The sequence below is a fragment of the Limulus polyphemus genome, unplaced genomic scaffold, assembly GCF_000517525.1.
Source record: "Limulus polyphemus unplaced genomic scaffold, Limulus_polyphemus-2.1.2 Scaffold10147, whole genome shotgun sequence".
Lineage (NCBI taxonomy): Eukaryota > Metazoa > Arthropoda > Merostomata > Xiphosura > Limulidae > Limulus > Limulus polyphemus.
Window position 1 is genome coordinate 1 of NW_013675757.1, and position 10,360 is coordinate 10,360.

The window sequence follows — 10,360 nt, forward strand, 5'->3', positions numbered from 1 at the left end:
TATCCAACAAGTCGATAGCATCAACTCCATTATATCCAACAAGTCGATAGCATCAACTCCATTATATCCAACAAGTCGATAGCATCAACTCCATTATATCCAACAAGTGTACACAGTCAACTCCATTATATCCAACAAGTGTACACAGTCAACTCCATTATATCCAACAAGTGTACACAGTCAACTAACTCCATTATATCCAACAAGTGTACACAGTCAACTAACTCCATTATATCCAACAAGTGTACACAGTGACTAACTCCATTATATCCAACAAGTCGATAACATCAACTCCATAATATCCAGCAAGTTGATAGCATCAACTCCATTATATCCAACAAGTCGATAATGTCAACTCCATTATATCCAACAAGTCAATAATGTCAACTCCATTATATCCAACAAGTCAATAATGTCAACTCCATTATATAATGGAGTTGACATTATCGACTTGTTGGATATAATGGAGTTGATGTTATGGACTTGCTGGATATTATGGAGTTGACATTATCGACTTGTTGGATATAATGGAGTTGACATTATCGACTTGTTGGATATAATGGAGTTGACATTATCGACTTGTTGGATATAATGGAGTTGACATTATCGACTTGTTGGATATAATGGAGTTGACATTATCGACTTGTTTAATGGAGTTGACATTATCGACTTGTTGGATATAATGGAGTTGATGTTATGGACTTGCTGGATATTATGGAGTTGACATTATCGACTTGTTGGATATAATGGAGTTGACATTATCGACTTGTTGGATATAATGGAGTTGACATTATCGACTTGTTGGATATAATGGAGTTGACATTATCGACTTGTTGGATATAATGGAGTTGACATTATCGACTTGTTCATTATCGACTTGTTTGATATCAACTCCATTATATCCAACAAGTCGATAGCATCAACTCCATTATATCCAACAAGTCCAGAATTCAACTAATTCCATTATATCCTACAGTTCACATACAACATAAATTCTCAGAATATCATGGACACAAATATACATTTTTAATGTAAAAATTTTAACAATTTAAAAATCAAGATTTCTTTGTTTCAGAAAATAATACAAAGCTACACATAGTCCACCTAAACTAGCCATCCCTAAAGCTACACACAGTATACCTGAACTAGCCATCCCTAAAGCTACACATAGTTTACCTGAACTAGCCATCCCTAAAGCTACACACAGTATACCTGAACTAGCCATCCCTAAAGCTACACACAGTATACCTGAACTAGCCATCCCTAAAGCTACATAGTATTCCTGAACTAGCCATCCCTAAAGCTACACACAGTATACCTGAACTAGCCATCCCTAAAGCTACACATAGTCTACCTGAACTAGCCATCCCTAAAGCTACATAGTCTACTTGAACTAGCCATCCCTAAAGCTACACACAGTATACCTGAACTAGCCATCCCTAAAGCTACATAGTCTACCTGAACTAGCCATCCGTAAAGCTACATAGTCTACTTGAACTAGCCATCCCTAAAGCTACACACAGTATACCTGATCTAGCCATCCCTAAAGCTACACACAGTATACCTGAACTAGCCATCCCTAAAGCTACATTGTCTATCTGAACTAGCCATCCCTAAAGCTACATAGTCTACCTGAACTAGCCATCCCTACAGCTACATAGTCTACCTGAACTAGCCATCCCTAAAGCTACACATAGTCTACCTGAACTAGCCATCCCTAAAGCTACACATACACAGTATACCTGAACTAGCCATCCCTAAAGCTACATAGTCTACCTGAACTAGCTATTCCTAAAGCTACACATTATTTTAATAAGGGAATTTTACTATCACTCTTATAATGCATCTACAGCCCTAATGTGTGGTGAGCAATTTTATGGCAATGGGATATGAACCATGGACCCTCGGATACTCAGTCCAGCATGCCACACTTAGCCCCTAAAAAAACCAAATACGACAATTCACTGGCATTTCAATAATTTAAATTAATAATCAAGCACGTTCAATTGAAAATTCACTTAGATAACATGTAGGAAACGTGAACTTAACGTACAACACACTAAACAAGTTATAGCATTCAAAATTTCACAATAAGTCAACGGGTCAATTATATTCATGATTTTTATATTGGATCCTATAATAAATCACGCACTTCTCTCTCTCTCCATAGATATATAAATTGTAAATGTTGCTACTACAACGCACATATTTTGAAAATCTATATTATCAACCATCTATAAAAGAAAATACTCATATTTAAAAGAAGAATCTGAAACAAATAATTTAAAGGAGTTCTCAGAGCGAAAAGTAAATAAAAATCTGTGTTAGTTCATGCCGTTCTTTCACATACCTTTTTTTTTCTCACACAACTTCACGCGAATCACTTCCTCGTCCGTAATGGGCCCAAACGTTTTACTAGGGAGCGATGGTGGGTTTTCCACTGATGTCACGGAACTATCCTTTACAGCTGTTACATCACTGTTTTCTGCAACAGCCTCGGCAATGGTGGCACAGTTTCTTGGAATAACACTCAGGTTTGTAATGGATGACTGAGGTTCAACTGAAGCTTTCAAATTATCTTTCTCAGAATCACATATTTCATTTTCTTTCTTCATATCATCACGTTTATATTTTGGTTCCTCCTTTACCACATCACTCGTTTGTTCTGGTGTTGGAATAGTGTCACGTTTGAATATAACAGGCTCTTCGGAATGTTCTTTTGTGTTAAGATCTATTGTTTTGGCATCATTAAATGTACTTTTTTTGGTGCTCTCAGACTTTGTTATATTTCTGTATACTTTATTAGCTATAAGTTTCAGTACTTTTGCTGATTTAGAGAAATCATATTCCTTTTTTCGCAATTTGACCTGCAGGTTTTTAGGCAAAGCATTCACTGTTAAAACTTTATCCTTCATCTTGCTATAAAGTTCATGATTGATGATGTTTTTATTGTCAGTTGATAGATGCTGTGAAGAAAACCTACAGGTAAAGCTGTACGGACATTTGCCAAATGTTTCAAAAATGTAGCAATTTGTACCAAGATCTGGAGGCTTATGAGCAAGAAAAGAGTCAATGTTATGACTGAAACAACACGAGGTTCCGTACGGACAACTGTTTTCAGACAGAAATTTTAAACACAACTTTTCATCTTTAGGAATTCTTGCCTTTTGTCGTCTCTGTTTGTTCCGTCCTTTCAACTTTTTTTTTGGTGGGTCTTCAGATTCATTGTTGTCTTCTATTTTACGTTTGTCAGCTTTTGACACAAATTCTAGATTTACTTCTCTGGCATGATCCTGAATGATGAAACTGTATTCAAGAGGTCAGAAAGAGTTCACAGAACTGAATGTAACAGGTATAAGTGACATACAAGGTCTTGCCATACTTAAAACAAAACTTTTCATTCATACACACACCTACACACATTACATTTCAAATATACTAGTTCTTCAGTAAGTAATAAGTAAATTTTTGATCACTATAAAGCAAACTTGTGTGGTAGCGTGACTCAGTGGCTCCTTGCTTTGGACGCGTAGTTGAATGATTGCAAGTTCAAGGCTGGCCCGTGTTGTGCTGTCAACTCCTTGATAAAAAAATTTACCCTACTTGATTCAGTCAACCCAGCTGTAGGATGGATACCTGGGTGTTAGCTGAAGGTTAACCTGTGATGAACTGACATCCTATCCAGAAGGAATGGGTTACCATTCTCATCTGCTTGTGCCACTGGAACCAGAGTTCAAAAGTGCCAGCCTTATAAAGGTACAGCAATGAATAAAAAAAAGTAAACATGACTAAATTCAAGATTTAATAAAGTCTTTCACTGTATCTTTATGCCGTGTGTAAATTTTTATATTGGGGGTAGTACGGTATGATAAATAACATATCACATGAAAAAAACATTAGCTATGCTTATAAAAGATTCAACCACGTTTTTACTTCAAAACTTTAGTTGAACTAAAGTCTCTTTTATAGGTGAAAGCTACTCCTCAGTCAGCATATATAAAGTCTCTGATATAGGTGAAAGCTACTCTTCAGTCAGCTTATATAAAGTCTCTGAAATAGGTGGCTGACTGAAGAGTAGCTTTATATATAAAGTCTCTGACATAGGTGGCTGACTGAAGAGTAGCTTTTCAGAAACTTTATATAACAGAGGTGAAAGCTACTCTTCAGTCAGCTTATATAAATAAATATCTGTATATATGCATACAATTCAGTATATACAAAGACTAAAAAACAAACTGATGTTTAGTCCAAGATAACACACTATTTGAACCTTGTTAAAATGTCAATACTAATTCCATACTCCAAAGAACCACATGCATGTTTATATAGCAACTTAAGCTAGTGACCAAGCTCTATCTACTCATCTTTCCACTCATCTGTACTTTATTTTTCATTACAGCTCAAGATTAAGGGTACAAGGGATAAAAGAAAAGTATCACAAATTTAAGAAATTTAAATTGACTGGTATGATAGGAGATTTAGAAGATCAAGAAAGTTGGTAAAACAGGACATTAAAAAGGTTGGCTGAAAACATAAAAATTGACAGTAAGGATTTCTTTAAGTACATTAAGGGTAAACAAAATGTTAGGATGAGGGTAGGACCCTTGAGGAATGATAAAGGAAAACTTGTATCTGATGATTATGAGGTGGTAGGTTATTAAATTCTACTTTTTCTTCAGTTTTTACCAATGAAGATTTAAGTAGTATTCCTCATCTTGAAGAGATGATAAACTGAAACTAGGTTGGAAGATATGATTGCATTAATTCTGAGCTTGTTAAAAACAAATTGGAAAGTTTTAGGAATGATAAAGCTCCTGAAACAGATAATATTTCCCCAAGGGTTTTGAAAGAGGTTAAGGATTGGAGATTTGAGCCACTTGCTACTATTTTTTGTAAGTCCTTGAGTAGTGGGCAGGTACCAAAGGATTGGAAGTTAGCTAATGTCACTCCTCTTTTCAAGGATGGTGATAAAAATTGTCTTAGTAATTACAGACCTGTTAGTCTTACGTCAGTTGTGGGAAAAGTTGTGGAAAGTCTGTTAAAAGATGCTTTGCAAAGTCATTTAACAAAGTTTAGAATTTTATTAGATAATCAACATGGTTTAACTAAGGGAACATCTTGCCTTACAAATCTTTTGACATTCTTTGAAAAGGTTACTGGTTATGTAGATGAGGGTAAGGGTGTAGATTTGGTGGATCTGGATTTTCAGAAAGCCTTTGACAAAATGCCACATAAAAGGCTTGTAAAAAAATTATCTCTATAGGTGTGAGGGATAAGTTAGCTAATTGGATGGAAGAGTGGCTGAATGGAAGAAAGCAGAGGGTTGTTATAAATGGAGGTCAGTCAGACTGTCACAAGTAAGGTATTTCTGGGCTCAGTCTTAGGGCCTTTGCTCTTTTTGATTTAAGTCAATGACATAGATGAATGAACAGTCAATAAATTACTTAAATTTGCAGATAATACTAAGGTCTTGGATGTTGCTAGCTGTGAAGAGGATGCTGCTGATTTACGAAAGTATTTAGATAACTTAGTGAGTTGGGCAAGTAAATGGCACACAGGTTTTAAAGAGGTTATAATTTCCTTGTATAGGTCACTGGTTAGGTCACATTTGGAGCGTTGTGTTCAGTCTTAGACTCCTTATCTTGGGAAGGACATTTGTTGGAAAGGGTTCAGGGGAGAGTTATTAGAATGGTGCCTGGGATGGAGGGGTTGTCATATGAGGAGGGATCAAGATCTCTGAAATTGTTTTATCTCAAAAAATGAAGAGTTTAAGATTGTAAAGGAAATTGATAGTGTTGATGCATCATATTTTTTCATACTTAACAGTGAGAATAGTAATACTAGGGGAAGCAAATATATAAATTTTGGCAGGGTAGGAGTCATCTTCAACTAAGACAGTTTTATTTTTCTAACAGGATGGTGAGTTTATGAGAAAGCTTGATAACTATATGAATGATAAGGGCTGGCTTTAAGATTTTTATTCTATTTATTTTTTAATTTATTTATTTGATAGTTTTAGTTTAGAAGATGGGACAGCCAAGATGGAACAATAGGTCCCTTGTTGTCCCTACACACATTATGTTATCTTAATATAAAAACCCTATAACCCAAGCATTTCTGAAAGGTGGACCTTTCTTCTTCAGGGGTAAACTGTGTGATATTATGTAAAGATGCAAAATATTTTCACAGTCTCCTAAACTGTTAAATTTACCCAATCAAAGTTCAATGTACCGTTGCACTGTATTATTATATATATATATTTGTAGTTTCAATTAATTCATTGTAGTTGACGTACCCGATGATGCCAGGTTAACCTGGTGAAACGTTGTACTTTCATTAAATTTTACTCCGATTTATCAAGTTTACTTTTAATTACGATAGAGTACTTCCTTTCATAGTACATGTTGATACAATTACCAGTCACTTTTATGGGTTAAAACTGTGATTGAACCCTTTAAATTATTATTAGGATTACGGCTATAAATACTGTTAACAGTGTGGGTATGCTACTGATGAAACAATGCAATCTAATCTTTTTAAGTAGAAACATAAGAATAGCATAACCAAGTAACTTTTAGCTTCGGTCTAACTCTTAGTGATTTTACGCTGAACAGAAATTATTATTCACTGGTCGCAGATTTAACATAGGTTAAAATATGATTTCCTCAACAGCTAAAGTTACTATAACTTTTCTAATTTACATAGAACCATAACATGGAATTGTAATTTAACTGTAATGTAATGTATTCACTTCACGCTAGTAAGCCTAAACTTGATACGAGGACTTCCCAAGGTTCAGCTTAGCTTACTTTGATTTTACAGAAGCAACGCCATAATGATTTCGGTCCCTTGCTTTATTTTCTTCGTAGTCATTCTTCTGCAAACTAGGTTCACTGGAGTCGGACATTTTGCCTTTAATTTTCTTTATTTACTTCAAGAGAGAAGCATATGGATTAAAATAAAACATTACCAACTTAGTCAGAAACGAAACTGATGTCACCGAAACTTGTCTTGCATGTGGTATCATTACCGAATAAAGCGCCGCCTGTTGATAACAATTTCGCATATTATAATCAACTTTGTTTAACAATAAATTTTCATGAAATAATAAATAATGTAAATAATAAATATACATACATATAAGCGATCAAGTTCTGCGAGATAACTAATCAGAATAGTAAATATTTGCTTAATTTGCAGAGTAAAATGGTTAATTAAAAGGCCGTGGCTATTCATCCGGCTAGCTTGACAAACACTTTACTTGATAGTTACTCCAGGTGTTTTCCAAACTCAGCGTCATCAGTAAGCTGTTCATGAATTACGAGTTATCGACGAGAGAGAGGTGCGGTAATAAAACCATGAGGAGAAAGAGAATGGCTTGAAATACAAAACACAAATCATTATGTTTTCAAGGGATGATAACTTTACAGTAGGTCTAGACATTTACTTTGAGATGGGCAGAAAAACTCTAAAAAAAATTCGATAAATCCGCGAGGGTGTGCCCGGGGAGGGGCGCTTATTCCACCCCCTGGAAAATGAGAAACATAATTATTTCTTTATTCATTCAGTATATGTATATGAATTTACAAGTTTTATTCCTTCACAATCTCGCTCTACTTATTACACTTAATTTTCAGTTCTCATAAAAGTCGCCAGGTTTGTCAACAGCTTTATTTAAAATCTCTAAATACCTACCCTGTAGCTAAATATATAAAACTTCGCTACCACGACGGCTTCTTGGATATTGGAGATGGTAATTCTCACTTAGGTCATCAAAAACACCGACATCCCCTGCGCCCTGACACAGTTTGATCGGGGTCGGCCCGCATGGCCAGGTGATTAGGGCACTCAATTCGCAATCTGACGGTCGCGGGTTCGAATCTCCGTCCCACCAAACGTGCTCGCCCTTTCAGCCGTGGGGGTGTTATAATGTGACGGTCAATCCCACTATTCGTTTGGTAAAAGAGTAGCCCAAGAGTTGGCGGTGGGTGGTGATGAGTAGCTGCATTTCCTCTAGTCTTACACTACTAAATTAAGGACGGCTAGCGCAGATAGCCCTCGAGTAGCTTTGAGCAAAGTTCAAAACAAACAAAGAAATAATGATCGGGGTCAACTTGTTGCCACCTGCTGGCAACATTAGCAACAGATTATCAAAGACCCTGGCGCAGTCTTGCATACATCTCATGAAACAGCGTGGTTGGGGTCAACCAAAATTTACTGTTATGGAGTATATATATATATATATATATATATAGCTGCACGTCTGCAGTATAGCTTAAACTAACCTTACAAATATTAAATCCATCAAATCTGACTCTTGGGAACTTGCCTGTAATAGCAAAACTTTGAAGGCAAGTCCATCGTCCCTTGATTTGGACTGAAAAATTTGTGCGGACTCCCACGTATACAAATAAGTGTCCCTAGATCCGTGCAGAAATAATTGTTTTATCTTCTTCATGTTATATCATGATAAAATAATAAATATCAAATATTTCAAGTAAACGTTTGTTGAAATAGAATGAGGATTAAATTTTTGACTTAAACTTTGAAATAGGATTAAAACACATAGCAAACTTTTAAGTTTAAAAACTTAGTAGTAGTTGTAGCATAAGTTGTAACTATAGTCTGACAGTTCTGTTATTTACTGTAAATTAATTACTGAATATTTTAAAATGACCAAGTTTTGCAGTTTGAGACCATAAAAATCATGCTCTTCCGTTTGTCTGGTGGTGTACCTTTCTTGCAGGAAATTGTAATAAAAGTATTTTTATGAAAATCCACTGGAGCTATCGAGTGCAACTTTAAAATCGCTTAAAGTCTACTGTCACATGGAAGTGAAAACTGATGTACACTGTATATAAAGAGTGTGCTTCCTTTCTGTAATATTTACTTTCTATTTTCGCTAACTAGAGTTTGTTTTGTCAGATAGTTTTTGGTTCACTTGTAAGCCAGTTTGGGTGTATGTTTTCCCTAACTAGAGTTTGTTTTGTCGCTTAGTTTTGGTTCACTTGTAAGCCAGTTTGGGTGTATGTTTTCCCTAACTAGAGTTTGTTTTGTCGCTTAGTTTTGGTTCACTTGTAAGCCAGTTTGGGTGTATTTTTTCCCTAACTAGAGTTTGTTTTGTCAGATAGTTTTTGGTTCACTTGTAAGCCAATTTGGGTGTACGTTTTTTAGCTTAATGGTTTAGTATATCTTCACTCTCAAGCCTCGCAGTAAATCACTCGATATGACAATATAACACGACATGTTTTGTTCGAATATGTAAGTGGAACAATGAACAGCAGTGTTACATTACGTCTTCCAGAGATGGTTCACTATTATACTGCTTTGTTTTTAAATACGGGGTTTATTTCTGTGGTAACTTAGTTACTTAGGAATGTCGTCTGGCAGATATTAGATAACTTGGTTACTAAGGAATGTCATCTGACAGATATTAGATAACTTGGTTACTTAGGAATGTCATCTGACAGATATTAGATAACTTGGTTACTTAGGAATGTCATCTGACAGATATTAGATAACTTGGTTACTAAGGAATGTCATCTGACAGATATTAGATAACTTGGTTAGTAAGGAATGTCATCTGACAGATATTAGATAACTTGGTTACTAAGTAATGTCATCTGACAGATATTAGATAACTTGGTTACTAAGTAATGTCATCTGACAGATATTAGATAACTTGGTTACTAAGTAATGTCATCTGACAGATATTAGATAACTTGGTTACTTAAGAATGCCATCTGACAGATATTAGATAACTTGGTTATAAAGTAATGTCATCTGACAGATATTAGATAACTTGGTTACTTAAGAATGTCATCTGACAGATATTAGATAACTTGGTTACTTAAGAGTGTAAGACCCTTTTTAAAACATAAGTTTTGTAAGAAAGTGGAAATTTATTTTACTAACTTAGAAAACGTAAACTTAAGTTTCACGGATAAAGAAATACATCGGATACGAACACTAAAGTGTTGACATTAAGTCGCGATAGAGACGGTAAATATAAATATTATTTTTCTCATTTATGTAATTCATCATATAAACTCATTTATATAATTCATCATATAAACTCATTTATATAATTCATCACTGGTAATTCATCATATAAACTCATTTATGTAATTCATCATATAAACTCATTTATATAATTCATCACAGGTAATTCATCATATAAACTCATTTATGTAATTCATCATATACACTCATTTATGTAATTCATCATATACACTCATTTATATAATTCATCATATAAACTCATTTACATAATTCATCATATAAACTCATTTACATAATTCATCATATAAACTCATTTATGTAATTCATCACTGGTAATTCATCATATAAACTCATTTAC

General features: G+C 34.7%; 1 protein-coding gene across 1 annotated transcript; it reads right to left on the reverse strand.

Moving 5' to 3' along the window:
* Nucleotides 1–2,324: 2,324 nt before the first annotated feature.
* LOC106476259 (tRNA-dihydrouridine(47) synthase [NAD(P)(+)]-like) lies at nt 2,325–7,047 on the reverse strand. The gene is made up of 2 exons (XM_013936923.2): nt 6,810–7,047; nt 2,325–3,306 (listed from the first exon to the last, which is right to left on the reverse strand). The coding sequence occupies exons 1-2, from the start codon at nt 6,905–6,907 to the stop codon at nt 2,343–2,345; spliced, it is 1,062 nt and encodes a 353-aa protein (XP_013792377.2). The 5' UTR covers nt 6,908–7,047; the 3' UTR covers nt 2,325–2,342.
* Nucleotides 7,048–10,360: the final 3,313 nt, after the last annotated feature.

What these genes read in the sequence shown, in the direction of transcription:
- LOC106476259 (XM_013936923.2), bottom strand. Translation starts at nt 6,907, where the DNA reads ATGTCCGACTCCAGTGAACCTAGTTTGCAGAAGAATGACTACGAAGAA. An exon ending in GTTGCTTCTGTAAAATCAAA is followed by an intron (nt 3,307 to 6,809) that starts GTAAGCTAAGCT and finishes TCTTGAATACAG; the next exon opens with TTTCATCATTCAGGATCATG.